Source organism: Salvelinus alpinus, chromosome 3 (assembly GCF_045679555.1).
Source record: "Salvelinus alpinus chromosome 3, SLU_Salpinus.1, whole genome shotgun sequence".
Taxonomy (NCBI): Eukaryota; Metazoa; Chordata; class Actinopteri; order Salmoniformes; family Salmonidae; genus Salvelinus; species Salvelinus alpinus.
This window is the reverse complement of record NC_092088.1, coordinates 7,081,556-7,100,920: the sequence shown is the minus strand read 5'-3', so window position 1 is coordinate 7,100,920 and position 19,365 is coordinate 7,081,556. Positions and strand designations below refer to the sequence as shown.

At 41.3% G+C, this 19,365-nt stretch overlaps 1 protein-coding gene across 1 annotated transcript; it reads right to left on the bottom strand.

The window, feature by feature from the left end:
• Positions 1 to 909: 909 nt before the first annotated feature.
• Positions 910 to 18,112, bottom strand: LOC139569950 (zinc transporter ZIP9-like). The gene is made up of 7 exons (XM_071391340.1): positions 16,373 to 18,112; positions 15,871 to 15,976; positions 10,542 to 10,730; positions 9,354 to 9,422; positions 2,826 to 2,911; positions 2,238 to 2,372; positions 910 to 1,902 (listed from the first exon to the last, which is right to left on the bottom strand). Exons 1-7 carry the CDS (start codon positions 16,466 to 16,468, stop codon positions 1,618 to 1,620), a joined length of 966 nt encoding a protein of 321 aa, XP_071247441.1. The 5' UTR covers positions 16,469 to 18,112; the 3' UTR covers positions 910 to 1,617.
• Positions 18,113 to 19,365: the final 1,253 nt, after the last annotated feature.

Below are 19,365 nucleotides of genomic sequence, written 5' to 3'. Positions count from 1 at the left end.
CTGGTAGCCAGGCTAGTGGAATGTTATCTAAACAGACTGGTAGCCAGACTAGAGGAATGTTACCTAAACAGACTGGTAGCCAGACTAGAGGAATGTTATCTAAACAGACTGGTAGCCAGGCTAGAGGAATGTTATCTAAACAGACTGGTAGCCAGGCTAGAGGAATGTTATCTAAACAGACTGGTACCCAGACTAGAGGAATGTTATCCAAACAGACTGGTAACCAGGCTAGAGGAATGTTACCTAAACAGACTGGTAGCCAGACTAGAGGAATGTTACCTAAACAGACTGGTAGCCAGACTAGAGGAATGTTATCCAAACAGACTGGTAACCAGGCTAGAGGAATGTTACCTAAACAGACTGGTAGCCAGACTAGTGGAATGTTACCTAAACAGACTGGTAGCCAGGCTAGTGGAATGTTACCTAAACAGACTGGTAGCCAGGCTAGAGGAATGTTATCTAAACAGACTGGTAGCCAGGCTAGAGGAATGTTATCTAAACAGACTGGTAGCCAGGCTAGTGGAATGTTACCTAAACAGACTGGTAGCCAGACTAGAGGAATGTTACCTAAACAGACTGGTAGCCAGACTAGAGGAATGTTACCTAAACAGACTGGTAGCCAGGCTAGTGGAATGTTACCTAAACAGACTGGTAGCCAGGCTAGAGGAATGTTATCTAAACAGACTGGTAGCCAGGCTAGAGGAATGTTATCTAAACAGACTGATAGCCAGACAACATTGTCCTGGCTATAGTAAACCATGGAGAAATGTGTTAGTCTCTTCTCGGTATGGTCACTGGTCCGTTTAGAAGGTCCACTGAGCTGTGGTTTGTCAGCGGGAGTGTTTTACTGAATATTTCATGTAAACCATTATTAGCAAATCTAAAAAGATGATCACATCCAATACAAAATAAGAAATCAATAATCATCACTGTGGTTCATTTAGGCACCGTCAGTGTTATGGCAACTGTCCAATGGCGTTTCGCAACCTGACCTGAATATTTCAGTACCTAACATACCCCAGCCAAAAACCTTTCTTACAAATGACAAAAGATGAAATATGACCAATATGATTAAAATCTGATCTAGTTTGGATTTCGTCTAACATTTAAAAAAAAAAATGGTTTGTTCAGTCGAGGCACAAAGGCCAAATATGAGGAAACAGTTATCCACTTACAGGAAATGTCCTCGCTCTTTCAGACAAACTCAACAGAATGTCCCTACTGAGATTGAACTTGGCAAGAGAAACAATTACAAAAGCTCTACACAAATCTCTGACACACACATCACTCTGTCTTGCTCTGATCCCACTATTTTGCATGACACACACACACACACACACTCTATCCGTACTTTTTGTATGTTCAAACCCATGTCAGTATCAGTAACACTACCTCCTTGACCTCTCATGAAAAGACACTGATACACAATGCATCTGGCACAGAAACACCCTCAATGATCTCTATGTAAGAATGTGTGCTTGGTATCATGTGGTGTCTTTCTTTGCGTTAACTTGTCAGTCGTAGTGTAGTCTCGATTTTCAGGCTTCCTTCACATTCATTCCTAATGTTCCTTTGAGTGACGAAGGAGACTTGGTAGGATAGCATCGATTCACAAGACTAGTCATCATGTAGTCCCAGGGCCAGTAACACAGGTAGTCCTGCTCCCAGTATCAGCGTGAGGCTCTCCAGGACCCCCAGGTCGCCCTGCTGCCCGGTCCCAGTCCCGTGCAGATGGGGAGAGCTCTGCCCGGTCCCAGAGATTACATTTACAAAGCTTTGCTGCTGCCCCCTGGAGCTGACCTCTGGTAGTACATGGACCGTAGCAACATAGAGGAATGTTCCGGCTGAGAAGAGCATCCCAACACCTGTAGCGCTCAGACGGTGCTGGGCTGAACCCCCACTCTACAGTAGGAGGAAGAAACACAACACACAGACGTAACATCAACATTACAAAATAACCTTCAGATAACTTTTACTGTTGGTTATCAAATAACTTTCAGTGTTGAACTAGTTCCCCGTAGCTTGATCCCAGGCTTGCTGTCCTACCAACTTCTATTGTCAGCTATTGGCAAGACTGCACAAATCAATTCTCAGAACCAGGCTAAGTTCACCACAATCTTCAATAATTTCCTACTTCAATGACTATAAAGGGTTTCCATTAGATAAATCCCATTTCTTCCCATTATGATAGCACATTGTTCTAAGTCACTAAAAAGTAGTTTGTTGCTTCTTCTCACCGCATTCAGGATAATGTATGTAATGATGGAGAGAACAGGTGCTGCAGCAGAGAAGACCAATAGATGCTTCTGAATCTGCCTCTTCTCTAAACCTGCGTGCAACAGAAAGGTGACCAGGCCAAACGCTGCAGGAGCCTGAGAGAGGGAGGGAGGGAGGGAGGGAGGGATGGATGGAGGGAGGGAGAGATGGATGCAGGGAGGGAGAGATGGAGGGAGAGATGGATGGAGGGAGGGAGAGATGGATGGATGGATGGATGGAGGGAGAGATGGATGGAGGGAGAGATGGATGGATGGAGGGAGAGAAGGATGGATGGCAGCAAAACAATCAAGAAGTCTTATTGTGATGTAACTTCCTGTTAGAAGCTGTCCTGTTGACCAATATTGTGATGTAACTTCCTGTTAGAAGCTGTCCAATATTGTTATGTCACTTCCTAGTAGAAGCTGTCCTGTTGTCCAATATTGTAAAATGTAACTTCCTGTTAGAAGCTGTACAATATTGTTATGTCACTTCCTAGTAGAAGCTGTCCTGTTGTCCAATATTGTGATGTAACTTCCTGTTAGAGGCTGGTTAATCCAGTGGAGTCTCACCTTGTGCAGAATGACAGCTAGAAAGACCACCAGTTGAACTGTGACCTTGGAGGAAACCACGGCAACACCTAAAACTACACCGTCAGCTGGGGAGAGAGGAGAGGAACAATATTACTACAACACACACACACTACACGTAAAGGTAGACAGTCAGTTACAGGCAGGCAATATGATCACTATAAAACACACACAAACACTACACACTGTACACACACACACAACACAACACTACGAGATACTAAATGACTTCCTTTGTGATTAATATTTGTATTCATTAGAGATCCCCCATTAGCTGCTGCCTACTCTTCCTGGAGTCTAAACACATTAAAGCACTTTACATTACATATAAAACAAAATATAAAACAGGACATAACATTATATAACATTATTACATCACTACATATCTAAAATACTACATGTATAACACCACCATACAACAATATTACAATGTTTGTGTCTGTACCTTTGTGTGTGTCTCTTCACAGTCCCCGTTGTTCCATAAGGTTTATTTTTACCAGTTTAAAAAAAAATCTTATTCTACTGTTTGCATCAGTTCCCTGAATAGAGTTCCATGTAGTCATGGCTCTATGTACTACTGTGCACCTCCCATAGTCTGTTCTGGACTGTGAGGAGACCTCTGGTGGCATGTCTTGTGGGGTATTCATGGGTGTCCGAGCTGTGTGCTAGTATTTCAAATAGATAGTTCGGTACATTCAGCTTGTCAACACCTCTTACAAAAAAGTAATGATGAAGTCAATCTCTCTTCCACTTTGAGCCAGGAGAGATTGACATGCATGTCATTAATGTTAGCTCTCTGTGTACATTTAAGGGCCAGGCGTGATGCCCTGTTCCGAGACAACTGCAATTTCCCTAAATCCCTCTTTGTGGCACCTCACCACACGACTGAACAGTAGTCCAGGTGTGACAAAACTAGGGCCCTCTTTTATTTATGAGGTCCTATCTTATTAATATGAGGAGACCTACAGTCTATTAGACACTATGAGTAGACCTACAGTCTATTAGACACTATGAGGAGACCTACAGTCTATTAGACACTATGAGGAGACCCACAGTCTATTAGACACTATGAGACCTACAGTCTATTAGACACTATGAGTAGACCTACAGTCTATTAGACACTATGAGGAGACCTACAGTCTATTAGACACTATGGAGGAGACCTACAGTCTATTAGACACTATGAGGAGACCTACAGTCTATTAGACACTATGAGGAGACCTACAGTCTATTAGACACTATGAGGAGACCTACAGTCTATTAGACACTATGAGGAGACCTACAGTCTATTAGACACTATGAGGAGACCTACAGTCTATTAGACACTATGAGGAGACCTACAGTCTATTAGACACTATGAGGAGACCTACAGTCTATTAGACACTATGAGGAGACCTACAGTCTATTAGACATTATGAGGAGACCTACAGTCTATTAGACACTATGAGGAGACCTACAGTCTATTAGACACTATGAGGAGACCTACAGTCTATTAGACACTATGAGGAGACCTACAGTCTATTAGACACTATGAGTAGACCTACAGTCTATTAGACACTATGAGGAGACCTACAGTCTATTAGACACTATGAGTAGACCTACAGTCTATTAGACACTATGAGGAGACCTACAGTCTATTAGACACTATGAGGAGACCTACAGTCTATTAGACACTATGACGAGACCTACAGTCTATTAGACACTATGACGAGACCTACAGTCTATTAGACACTATGAGGAGACCTACAGTCTATTAGACACTATGAGACCTACAGTCTATTAGACACTATGACGAGACCTACAGTCTATTAGACACTATGACGAGACCTACAGTCTATTAGACACTATGAGGAGACCTACAGTCTATTAGACACTATGAGACCTACAGTCTATTAGACACTATGAGGAAACCTACAGTCTATTAGACACTATGACGAGACCTACAGTCTATTAGACACTATGAGGAGACCTACAGTCCATTAGACACTATGAGGAGACCTACAGTCCATTAGACACTATGAGGTGACCTACAGTCCATTAGACACTATGAGACCTACAGTCTATTAGACACTATGAGGAGACCTACAGTCCATTAGACACTATGAGACCTACAGTCTATTAGACACTATGAGGAGACCTACAGTCTATTAGACACTATGAGGAGACCTACAGTCCATTAGACACTATGAGGAGACCTACAGTCTATTAAACACTATGAGGAGACCTACAGTCTATTAGACACTATGAGGAGACCTACAGTCTATTAGACACTATGAGGAGACCTACAGTCTATTAGACACTATGAGGAGACCTACAGTCTATTAGACACTATGAGACCTACAGTCTATTAGACACTATGAGGAGACCTACAGTCTATTAGACACTATGACGAGACCTACAGTCTATTAGACACTATGAGGAGACCTACAGTCCATTAGACACTATGAGGAGACCTACAGTCCATTAGACACTATGAGGTGACCTACAGTCCATTAGACACTATGAGACCTACAGTCTATTAGACACTATGAGGAGACCTACAGTCCATTAGACACTATGAGACCTACAGTCTATTAGACACTATGAGACCTACAGTCTATTAGACACTATGAGGAGACCTACAGTCCATTAGACACTATGAGACCTACAGTCCATTAGACACTATGAGACCTACAGTCTATTAGACACTATGAGGAGACCTACAGTCTATTAGACACTATGAGGAGACCTACAGTCTATTAGACACTATGAGGAGACCTACACTCCATTAGACACTATGAGACCTACAGTCTATTAGACACTATGAGACCTACAGTCTATTAGACACTATGAGGAGACCTACAGTCCATTAGACACTATGAGGAGACCTACAGTCTATTAGACACTATGAGGAGACCTACAGTCTATTAGACACTATGAGGAGACCTACAGTCCATTAGACACTATGAGGAGACCTACAGTCCATTAGACACTATGAGGAGACCTACAGTCCATTAGACACTATGAGTAGACCTACAGTCTATTAGACACTATGAGGAGACCTACAGTCTATTAGACACTATGAGGAGACCTACAGTCTATTAGACACTATGAGGAGACCTACAGTCTATTAGACACTATGAGGAGACCTACAGTCTATTAGACACTATGAGGAGACCTACAGTCCATTAGACACTATGAGGAGACCTACAGTCCATTAGACACTATGAGTAGACCTACAGTCTATTAGACACTATGAGGAGACCTACAGTCTATTAGACACTATGAGGAGACCTACAGTCTATTAGACACTATGAGTAGACCTACAGTCTATTAGACACTATGAGGAGACCTACAGTCTATTAGACACTATGAGGAGACCTACAGTCTATTAGACACTATGAGGAGACCTACAGTCTATTAGACACTATGAGGAGACCTACAGTCTATTAGACACTATGAGGAGACCTACAGTCTATTAGACACTATGAGGAGACCTACAGTCTATTAGACACTATGAGGAGACCTACAGTCTATTAGACACTATGAGGAGACCTACAGTCTATTAGACACTATGAGGAGACCTACAGTCTATTAGACACTATGAGTAGACCTACAGTCTATTAGACACTATGAGGAGACCTACAGTCTATTAGACACTATGAGGAGACCTACAGTCTATTAGACACTATGAGTAGACCTACAGTCTATTAGACACTATGAGGAGACCTACAGTCTATTAGACACTATGAGGAGACCTACAGTCTATTAGACACTATGAGGAGACCTACAGTCTATTAGACACTATGAGGAGACCTACAGTCTATTAGACATTATGAGGAGACCTACAGTCTATTAGACACTATGAGGAGACCTACAGTCTATTAGACACTATGAGGAGACCTACAGTCTATTAGACACTATGAGGAGACACTACAGTCTATTAGACACTATGAGGAGACCTACAGTCTATTAGACATTATGAGGAGACCTACAGTCTATTAGACACTATGAGGAGACCCACAGTCTATTAGACACTATGAGGAGACACTACAGTCTATTAGACACTATGAGTAGACCTACAGTCTATTAGACACTATGAGGAGACCTACAGTCTATTAGACACTATGAGGAGACCTACAGTCTATTAGACACTATGAGTAGACCTACAGTCTATTAGACACTATGAGGAGACCTACAGTCTATTAGACACTATGAGGAGACCTACAGTCTATTAGACACTATGAGGAGACCTACAGTCTATTAGACATTATGAGGAGACCTACAGTCTATTAGACACTATGAGGAGACCTACAGTCTATTAGACACTATGAGGAGACCTACAGTCTATTAGACACTATGAGGAGACCTACAGTCTATTAGACATTATGAGGAGACCTACAGTCTATTAGACATTATGAGGAGACCTACAGTCTATTAGACACTATGAGGAGACCTACAGTCTATTAGACACTATGAGGAGACCTACAGTCTATTAGACACTATGAGTAGACCTACAGTCTATTAGACACTATGAGGAGACCTACAGTCTATTAGACACTATGAGGAGACCTACAGTCTATTAGACACTATGAGGAGACCTACAGTCTATTAGACACTATGAGGAGACCTACAGTCTATTAGACACTATGAGGAGACCTACAGTCTATTAGACACTATGAGGAGACCTACAGTCTATTAGACACTATGAGGAGACCTACAGTCTATTAGACACTATGAGTAGACCTACAGTCTATTAGACACTATGAGTAGACCTACAGTCTATTAGACACTATGAGTAGACCTACAGTCTATTAGACACTATGAGGAGACCTACAGTCTATTAGACACTATGAGGAGACCTACAGTCTATTAGACACTATGAGGAGACCTACAGTCTATTAGACACTATGAGGAGACCTACAGTCTATTAGACACTATGAGGAGACCTACAGTCTATTAGACACTATGAGGAGACCTACAGTCTATTAGACACTATGAGTAGACCTACAGTCTATTAGACACTATGAGGAGACCTACAGTCTATTAGACACTATGAGGAGACCTACAGTCTATTAGACACTATGAGGAGACCTACAGTCTATTAGACACTATGAGGAGACCTACAGTCTATTAGACACTATGAGGAGACCTACAGTCTATTAGACATTATGAGGAGACCTACAGTCTATTAGACATTATGAGGAGACCTACAGTCTATTAGACACTATGAGGAGACCTACAGTCTATTAGACACTATGAGGAGACCTACAGTCTATTAGACACTATGAGGAGACCTACAGTCTATTAGACACTATGAGGAGACCTACAGTCTATTAGACACTATGAGGAGACCTACAGTCTATTAGACACTATGAGTAGACCTACAGTCTATTAGACACTATGAGGAGACCTACAGTCTATTAGACACTATGAGGAGACCTACAGTCTATTAGACACTATGAGGAGACCTACAGTCTATTAGACACTATGAAGAGACCTACAGTCTATTAGACACTATGAGGAGACCTACAGTCTATTAGACACTATGAGGAGACCTACAGTCTATTAGACACTATGAGGAGACCTACAGTCTATTAGACACTATGAGGAGACCTACAGTCTATTAGACACTATGAGGAGACCTACAGTCTATTAGACACTATGAGGAGACCTACAGTCTATTAGACATTATGAGGAGACCTACAGTCTATTAGACATTATGAGGAGACCTACAGTCTATTAGACACTATGAGGAGACCTACAGTCTATTAGACACTATGAGGAGACCTACAGTCTATTAGACACTATGAGGAGACCTACAGTCTATTAGACACTATGAGGAGACCTACAGTCTATTAGACACTATGAGACCTACAGTCTATTAGACACTATGAGTAGACCTACAGTCTATTAGACACTATGAGTAGACCTACAGTCTATTAGACACTATGAGGAGACCTACAGTCTATTAGACACTATGAGGAGACCTACAGTCTATTAGACACTATGAGGAGACCTACAGTCTATTAGACATTATGAGGAGACCTACAGTCTAATAGACACTATGAGGAGACCTACAGTCTATTAGACACTATGAGGAGACCTACAGTCTATTAGACACTATGAGTAGACCTACAGTCTATTAGACACTATGAGGAGACACTACGTAAGCCATTTAAGATGTCAAAGTCTCTGAGCATTAAGAGGTCACAGTATGCTTCACAAGAGGAAGTTAAGATCGGCTCAAAGACTTCTTGGTTGTGGATTTCCCTGGCTTGTAAAATGATACAGATTAGTCAACAGCACAACCCAGAGGCAATGAAGCATTTAATCTCTTTTGGACCCAACAACAACCTCAAAACTGATTTAAGAAACCTCAGTCATGTATGATAACTTAGAGTGAATGTGTGTGTGTATGTGTATGTGTGTGTGTGTGTGTGTGTGTGTGTGTGTGTGTGTGTGTGTGTGTGTGTGTGTGTGTGTGTGTGTGTGTGTGTGTGTGTGTGTGTGTGTGTGTGTGTTCCCTACCAGCAGCATGGATGACCAGTCCTACTGTAGCTGTGATACTGGTCCTGTTGGACGTTCCAGTACGTGGACCTAGAATGACAACACAATCAACCAACTGTTAGCAACAGTTTTGTGGACATGCCGAATGATAGCACAATGACAAAGGTTTGGAGAGAAGGTTTGGAGAGGGGATTTGGAGAGATGGTTAGGATAGGAAGTTTGGACAGGAGGTTTGAAGGGGAGGTTAGAATGGGAGGTTCGGATAGGAGCTCTGAAGAGGTTTGGAAGGTTTGAAGAGGAGGTTTAGAGAGGAGAATTTGGAGAGATGGTTTGAAGAGGAAGTTTGGAAAGGTTTGATAAGGAGGTTTGGTGAGGTCTGAAGAGCTTTGGAGAAGTTTGGTGGAGAGGTTTGAAGAGGAGGTTTGGAGAGGTGGTTTGAAGAGATGGTTTGGAGAAGAAGTTTGGAGAGATTTGATAAGGAGGTTTGGTGAGGTCTGAAGAGGTTTAGAGAGGTTTTGATGGAGAGGTTTGAAGATGTTTGGAGTCGTAGGAGGTTTGGAGATGAGTGAAACAAGGAGAAATGTGGAGAACGTATTACCTGGTGCTTCCAGATCAGTCTTGCCAACATGTATGGTCATTATCATGCCAAACAATTACCATGCAACACAGCACAAACAGATCTGGGACCAGGCTAGAGAATTATGTTATATGAAGTAACTTGTCCTGAAAAAATGGAGTACATTTTCCTTTTTTTTTTAACAATTCCTGAGTGAAGACCTTCCTTATTTTCTATATAACGGATTACTTTAGGTCACCACAACGCACCACAAACCTAAGAAAGTCTATAATTTCATGGCCGCAGGGTTTTTCCTTTTCATATGGTCTAACTGACCATATATGGAACAAGCTGGAGATATGATGCTACAGTATATGAAGTCGTAACTCATTGGAGTAACGTGAAGTTGCCCCCAGACACTGATTTTGGATCAGTTTAGCATTTTCCCACTAATGGTTTAGGTATTATTGGGGAGAGGAAGCTGTACCTAGATCTGTACATAGGGGAAACGTCACCCCCTGAGCAGGTTTTCAATGAGTCTAATGACACTAGCCCAATTAACGCTAGGGAAGTTAGCATCTTCACAGTGTGTTTTCAATAAGACAGGCTAATGCTAATATATGGAGAGGTCTTCACCCCGGAGCATCACTGACCGTGTATGGAGAAGTAGCTACTGATCCGGTCCACGAGGAACATGAGGATGAACCCTAGAACCAGGGAGACCCCGATGAAGAACCGTGCTGGGAGACCTTTAGAGGGGCCCATCTCCTGGAGCTGACCTCCGACCCCACCGTCACTGGCATTCTTATTGGCTGCTACTGGGGCCACAGAGCAGGAGGAGACTGGGGAGAGAATACGGGAGAGGAATGTTTTCTTTAAAACACTGACTTTTAAAATCAACAGGTGCACTCATCCTCAAACCAAAAAGCTTTTACGTTATGTATCTAGATTCTACAGTACCAATCCATAGATTCAGTGTGTGAAAGCTTGGAACTGTTGTTGATGATGTAACAGTATAGCTTCTTTCCCTGACTGCCCAAGCTGAGCTATAACCAAGGACCCTATGAAGGGATTTCACATCTGCTACACATGCTTGGCTAAAGAGAGGCATAAATTAGGTCACCGAGGTGATTTTCATTTCAATGCCCGATTTATCCTGAAATGCCCTTCATTCGAGGCCCTTTCAGGGCTCGACATTAACGCTTGTCCTCTTGTGCAGGACAAGTAATAAAATAAAATATAACATTAGGAACACCTGCTCTTTCCATGACATAGACCGACCAGGTAAATCCAGGTGAAAGCTTTGAGCCCTTATTGATGTCACCTATTAAATCGACTTCAATCAGTGTAGACGAAGGGGAGGAGACAGGTTAAAGAAAGGAAGGGGCAACTCAATATTAGGAAGGTGTTCCTAATGTTTTATACACTCAGTGTAGATTTCAATTGTCAAAGTGTAGGTGAAAGGCATATTGGCTACAGCCTCATATCCAAATCAATGCTGACATAAGGAGGGATCCAGAACATGTAGCCAGACTTTAATGAGACTTTTAATAACATAAAAATAGGCTAAACACCAGTTATGTTTTTACAAATATAATGAAGGATGATCAGCATTAACGTCTAAACGGCGTGATTCTGTCGACATACTGGAGGCACGGTTCGTTCAGATCAAATGGTCACAAGACCAGAGAGTTAAGGACAGCGCCTGTTGCGCACACCTTGAATCTGAGTGGAGGCGGTCAGCATTTATGAAGCATGTCTTACCTTGTTTAAAAGTAGCCAAGCCTAGCCTAGCGATGGCTAACCTAGCCTAGCGAAGCCTAACCTAGCGATGCCTAACCTAGCGAAGCCTAACCTAGCCTAGCGAAGCCTAACCTAGCCTAGCGAAGCCTAACCTCCTAGCGAAGCCTAACCTAGCCTAGCGATGCCTAGCCTAGCGAAACCTAGCGATGCCTAGCCTAGCGAAGCCTAACCTAGCCTAGCGATGCCTAACCTAGCGAAGCCTAACCTAGCGAAAACCTAGCCTAGCGAAGCCTAACCTAGCGAAGCCTAACCTAGCGATGCCTAACCTAGCGAAGCCTAACCTAGCCTATCGAAACCTAGCCTAGCGATGCCTAACCTAGCCTAGCGATGCCTAACCTAGCCTAGCGATGCCTAGCCTAGCGATGCCTAACCTAGCCTAGCGAAACCTAGCCTAGCGATGCCTAACCTAGCCAAGCGAAACCTAGCCTAGCGATGCCTAACCTAGCCTAGCGAAACCTAGCCAAGCGAAGCCTAGCCTAGCGAAAATATAACCATAGAAATGTTGAGGGAATTATCTTTTAACCACTTAATGACGTTGAAACCAGCATTTTCATTAGGTTCTATTGGTTTTCAAATCAACTGTATTTTATTGTCCAGAGGCCAAAGGCATTTTGGAACACTTCACATGTTATCCTTTTGTCAATAGGGGGAGCTGTTAGCACTATTTCTTTTTTTACATTTCCAAATTAAACTGCCTCGTACTCAATTCTTGCTCGTACAATATGCACATTATTATTACTATTGGATAGAAAACAATCTCTAGTTTCTAAAACCGTTTGAATTATGTCTGTGGGTGAACCAGAACTCTTTCTACAGCGAAAATCATGACAGGACATGCGAAGGTCAGAAAAATAGTCTCTGTTCTCAGATCAGTTTAAAGCTCTGTGTGTGCCCTATGGATCGAAATGAACTGCACCCGCCTTCCCCTGGATGTCAGTAACCAATGAGAAGTGGAATGGAGTCTACGTATTTCTCAGAGTTTATAAAAGGCAATGGAGTGACATGTCCGTTCTTTTGGACGCTCGCCAAGGCGCAAGAGAGGACATCAGAATGGCATGATGAAAAGCTCTTGATATCGGCCTAAGATATATCCGTCTGTGATTTAATTCGATATAGGTGTTAGAAACATCATAACGAAGTTATTTGAAACCGATTTATATCAGTTTATGCGAGTATATTGCTATTTTCGGAATTTTCGTAGTATTGCGTTTGAGGATTTGGACATGTGTGTGCCACGTAGCTATTGTTAGCTGCTAGTTCCGAAGTTGAAGAGGACGTTTTACAACAAAGCAACGATTCTTTTGGACAAAGCACAACTTGCCCAAGATTCTGATGGAAGCTCGTCCAAAAGTAAGAGCTATTTATGATTTTATTCCGTATTTATGTGGAAAAATGTAAACGCATTTGTCGGCCATTATTGCTGGCACTAGTCTGGCTGTAACGCACACTGTATGTCTAGTAACGTTAATTTTAAAAATCTAAATCAGCGGTTGCATTAATAACTAATGCATCTTTCATTAGCTGTCCAACCTGTATTTTTTTTGTCAATCTAATCGATAAATAATCGTAAACTTAGGTGCCTTTCCAAGATGGCGCCGGCCAGAATGCATGCCATGTTTTGACTGATTACTTTGCAATACCACGATTTGTGATGCTAAATATGCACATTTTCGAACAAACTCTATATGCATTGTGTAATATGATGTTACAGGACTGTCATCTGAAGAATTCTGAGAAGGTTAGTGAAAAAATTTATATATTTTGGTGGTGATAACGTTATCGCTCTTTTTGCCTTGAATCAATGCTGGGGTGATGTTAGCTCATGTGGTATGCTAATATAACGATATATTGTGTTTTCGCTGTAAAACACTTAGAAAATCTGAAATATTGTCTGGATTCACAAGATCTGTGTCTTTCAATTCCTGTATGCTGTGTATTTTTAAGAAATGTTTTATGATGAGTAATTAGGTAATACACGTTGCTCTCTGTAGTTATTCTAGTCGCTTTGGTGAGTTTTGTGATAGTGGCTGCAATGGTAAACTGTGATTTATACCTGAAAAATGCACATTTTTCTAAAAAGACATATGCTATACCATAAATATGTTATCAGACTGTCATCTTATGAAGTTGTTTCTTGGTTAGTGGCTATATATATCTTTATTTAGTCGAATTAGTGATAGCTACTGATGGAGTAAAAAAGTGGTGTCTTTTGCTAACGTGGTTAGCTAATGTTAGTAAAACGTTTACTGTTGACAGGAGAACAAGAGGAGACAATAGGACGAGGTGGATAATTTTATAATAAGGCCGTTTAATTACGTGTAAAGATATCTTAGTAAAATCTTGCAGCAAGGCTCTTTCAGTCTGACTCCTAGTGAATCGTCCGGAAAAGAGACCAGTTTCCAGAAATGTACAGTACTATATAGACAACAAGCAAAGTAGGTAGATCTGCGAGTCCGGCCTTCCGATTGGTCGATCTGGGTCTTGGGTAGTCCTGATCAGGCCTGGTGTCCACGTTCCATTGGTTCCTGAGAGTTCTTTGTCCTGAGGTCCAACCATGGGTTGGGTGTGTCTGTGTGATTGTCATGGGGGAGGGGAATTGTGGGTGCCGTGTATATGTCCTATGTGTCCAGCATATGTCCAAGAGAAAGAGGGGGTGTGTATGTTGTGTCAACTTATAGGTAATGTTGAGAAGTTGTTAAAACAAGTTACCAATATCTAATACAATTTCTTACACTAATAGATTTACATATTGGGTCTTCCCTGTAAAACATTTTAAAAATCAGAAATGATGGCTGGATTCACAAGATCTGTATCTTTCATCTGGTGTCTTGGACTTGTGATTTAATGATATTTAGATGCTAGTATTTACTTGTGACGCTATGCTAGGCTATGCTAGTCAGCTTTTTTACTGTGGGGGGTGCTCCCGGATCCGGGTTTGGGAGGAACTAGAAGTTATCACATAAAATCATGTGCTTTGGGAACACTTCACATGTGAAATTCATGTTTTTTTTCCTGTAAGGACCATCATAGTGGTTTCTATACAGTGCATCTGGCACATGAAACCGCTGTCGTGTGCGTGGTGAAATTTGAGAACGGTGTTTTCCCGCTAATTGCATTTTGGAACATTCGCATGTAGGCCTATAAATAGCCTTCAGCCATGTGCGTATTGTTGAGTTTATAATATGAAGAAATACAACCGTCAACATTTTAAGCTAAACGGTCTGATCAGCCTCATAGCTTTTTTACATTAAAAAATAAATAAATAAACGGTTGTATGAATTTTTACTCTGTCATATCAGAGTCAAATTAATCGCTATTGCCTCGTCCATGGCGAAATAACTTAATGTAAGAGTTTAAGAATGTCCGTTGTTTTTTAAAATCCTTTCTACCATTTAAAATACACCTTTTTCTTTACTACAAAGCAGTTAAAAACTATTTTAAAATGCACTGTTCGCTGCGTTTGTCACATTTTCAACAACCCTCTTTAAAAAAAAACACCCGGTCTGTTTTGAACCGTAGCCATATTTAATATCATCCGTGGGATGACGGGACGCCCTTAAATTTCGAGCCCTGGATGGAATTATTTTATAAAGAAATAAAAAGTATCTGGTTTCACACCACAGACAACCTGACACCACAGATGACCTAACACCACAGACACAGCCTCTGACTCACGTTTCAAGCCCTGCCTTTGCTTTGTAGGGCTTCGTTTGACAGTGAGGTGCTTGTAAACAGACATGACTTATAGAGCAGAGTGGGCTGATGGACTACTGAATGCTTTCCTTTACATTTTATTTAACTAGGCAAGTCAGTCAAGAACAAATTCTTATTTTCAATGACGGCTTAGGAACAGTGGGTTAAACTGCCTTGTTCAGGGGCAGAACGACAGATGTTTACCTTGTCAGCTCGGGGATTCGATCTAGCGACCTTTCGGTTACTAGTCCAACGCTCTAACCACTAGGCTACCTGCCACCAGGTACAGTTGCATACATATTGAACCGTTGGCAAGATAACCCTTAGCAGCAATATAGCTGCAATCGAAGGACTATGTGCCCATACAAACTCAACAACAGGAATCTAGCCTATAGTGAGTTGTTGCTCCAGCTGTCGCTGATGTCTTGATAAGTTAGGACCCTGGGCTGTTACTCCCCAAAGCCCATTATGTCCGGTACCCCTCACCTCTCCATGACTCTTCCAGTAGTTCCACCCCCTCTGGGAGGATAATAGCTAGAGCAGTCCCACAGAGCAGGCCTGCCCCGAATATACTGACAAACTGCAGCCTTTTCTGTTGGGAGAGAAGGACACACACACACACCAAACACAGTCATTATTTTACAAACACACTGACCAACTGTTGTTTGATCTAGGAGGGAGAATGAATGTGTCAATATAATAACAGACGGTTACATTACGCATCAATATAACTTTATAAAGTCATACATTCAAACCGGTTAGAGAATCCAGTCGGCAGCCTATTTATGACTTATTTAATAGTTAAGATAACAAAATGTAGCAAATCACAATCTTTTGAAGATACTGATACATTTAGAAATATATATAATTTAATATTGAATGGGGGATGGATTAGCATCGGGAGAAGAGACCGTAGGAGGAGGTACAGTGCAAGTTACCGAAGGGGGAGAAACGGAGGGGATATAATGTTGAGAATTAAATGACTTACCTCAGAAAGTTTGATCAAAAGTGGAATCAAACCAAATAGAAAACATCCCAAAAACATCACAACGGATATCAAAATAATCGCTATTGCCTCGTCCATGGCGAAATAACTTAACGTAAGAGTTTAAGAATGTCCGATGTTGTTTTAAATCCTCTATAGCATTTAAATTACACCTTTTTCTGTACTACAAATCAGTTAAAAAAAACTATTTTAAAATGCACTGTTGATCACGTCGCAGCGTGTTCTGTCACATTTTCAACAACCCTCTTTAAAAAAACACCTAACCGTAGAAAAACCGAACTGAATCAAACGCAGAAGCCACCGCCAGCTCCCTGAACTTGTGATGGTGGCGGAGTGCGTCTCCACTCTAGACTAGTTTCTTGTCCTCGTCTCCTCACCTTCATCTGTACTGACGTGAAAACACAGGATAGGTGAAAACAACGCGTTGGGAGTATATGCGGCTTGAGAGTTGATATGTAGTTTTTCCGTTCACCTTAGTGCAGGAGACAAGGAAAGAGAGCACTCACTACTATAGATACACCCTGTCCCGCAAAGGCCGTCTTGTGGTACCTTTGGATATTAACTTCTAAAGATACCAATATCAACACTGAACTGAATAAAACACATAATGACCGATCAAATCACATTTTAATTGTCACACGTTTCATTAACGACAGGTGTAGATTAACAACGAAACGTTTATTTACGGGCCTTTCCCAACAATGCAGAATACAATGAAAAAAAGTATACAAATTAGCATAATGAATATATTCACACTGAGCAACGATAGCTTGGCTATATCTACATGCAGTATCGAGCCGATGTGCAGTGGTACAAGGTAATTGACACGATCTAAATGTGAATGGTTCTGGCGCACCAAAGACAAGTGGGGGAAACCAACTTGAATTGTTGCATGTTGTTGTCCTCCGGTGACTAGCTAGCTAAAATTGTCCCCTTTCCTAAATTTGCAATGGATGGAGATAGTATCTCGGTCTCTCACGTAGTAACAAATACCCACCAACGAAATGTACTCTAGAGCTGGCTGAATATGTGTTGACGTATTGGAACATCGATGGGTTCCATATTCGCTTCAAGCTATGCTAACCTTAATATGGGTCAATTTGAAGAACGTTTTTGTTAACAATGAAAATCCATTCTTTAATAAAAATCCTGAACTGATTAATTGACGGGTTTTATGACATTACTCAATGACATTGAGCCCAATCTCAAATTCACTATTGAATGTGACACGAAACTTGTTCATTAACCTCGATATGTGGATTGAGAAATCAAATTAAACCCTGTTTACAACTCTGTATAGAAAAGAAACGGACATAAATACTCTGAGCCATTAAAAAGAGGACTTCCAAGAAGCCAGTTTTTCAGACTGCGCCGTATATACCATTCCACAGAGGACTAACTAGAAAAAGCAGCAGAGATGCGCAATATATTTCCAAGAGGCTACTCTACGCAATATGTGGATGAAGCTATTAATTCGGCACTGGGGAAAACACGAGAGTTAAAAAAAACACACACAACATGTTCACCACCAAAAAATACTTTGAACTCGTGCAAAGTGGGAGATGATGTCAAGAAACACTGGCATTTTTTAATCATCCGACCCAGTTTTGCCAGCTGAATTTATGAACCCACCACGTAGGAGATGTCGCAATTTACGTGACAAATTGGTCCATGTCAACTGCACAGACACAAAAGAAAATGAGCCAGGCTCGTTAACGCCCTCTTCCGAATGGTTGCTGTAAATGCAGTCTGCGCACAGTGCAACAATATGATGAAGTGGGACTATTTCTGCCACCCACATACAGGAAAACGGTTCCAAAAGAAATTATATTACGTGCACCTCCACCCATGTTATCTACATGATTAAATGCCCACGTGGGTTGTGTTATGTAGGTAAAAAACCTCTCGTTCTCTCAAACAGAGAATTAGTGAACATAAAAGTCCAATCAGGAGAAACGACAGGGATTATCCAGGCGCAGTACATTTTAATGACCAAAAACATGACATTTCCGCCTTTAGATTTTGTGGCAAAGAGAAAGTCAAGATATCAGACAGGGGAGGTGATATTAATAATACTCTGAGCAAAATGTTTTTACACCCTCCAGACATTATTCCCAAAAGATCTTAATAATGAAATTCCCATGCATGTTATGTTGTAAACGTGAACATAAACGAATGCCATCACTTCAGACTACTCTGCCGTTTTTTCTTGCACTGTACCCAACGATTTATGAAAACTTACTTGGTAGGTCGATGTCCTCATTGTGGTTTTACAGACGTGTTTAATACGTTATGTACACACTTAGTATTAGAATACTTATGAAATGCACATCCTTATATTTGGTAACATGTTTATTTTCCCGTCGACTCCAACCCTAGTCGATGCATTGAACAGATGTGGGTGAAGCAATGTCTACATAAGGGTGAAAATGAAAAACAAATGCTCTGAGGAAGGCCTTGAGGCGGATATGTGATGCTTAATAAAGAGCAGTGTGTAGGTTTTCTTTTTTCTCAATTTATGACAACAAAAAAAGACAGCGTTTTCATCTATTGAGATTCTAGTCATGAAATCTATGCAGCCTACTCAATCACTTTTTATAGCTATTGTTTACAGGCTTCCTGGCCCTTGTACAGAGTTCCTCACCGAGTTCGCTGAATTCCTAATCGGACCATGTAGTCATGGCAGATAATATTCACATTTTTGGTGACTTCAATATTTCACATGGAAAAGTCCACAGACCCACTCCAAAAGGCTTTCAACGCCATCATTGACTCAGTGGGTTTTGTCCAACATGTCTCCAGGAACCTACGCATTGTCACAGTCTTACCCTGGATCTAGTTTTGTCCCATGGAGTAAATATTGTAGATACAAATTGTTTTTCCTTATAATCCTGGACTATGGGACCACCATTTTATTACGTTTGCAATCACAACAAATAATCTGCTCAGATCCCAACCAAGGATTATCAAAAGCC

Excerpts from the sequence above, each read along its gene's own strand:
- LOC139569950 (XM_071391340.1), bottom strand. The coding sequence starts at position 16,468 with ATGGACGAGGCAATAGCGATTATTTTGATATCCGTTGTGATGTTTTTG. Across the intron at positions 15,977-16,372 it reads TTTTGATCAAACTTTCTGAG|AAAAGGCTGCAGTTTGTCAG; the intron begins GTAAGTCATTTA and ends CTCTCCCAACAG. Across the intron at positions 10,731-15,870 it reads ACTGGAAGAGTCATGGAGAG|TCTCCTCCTGCTCTGTGGCC; the intron begins GTGAGGGGTACC and ends TTCTCTCCCCAG.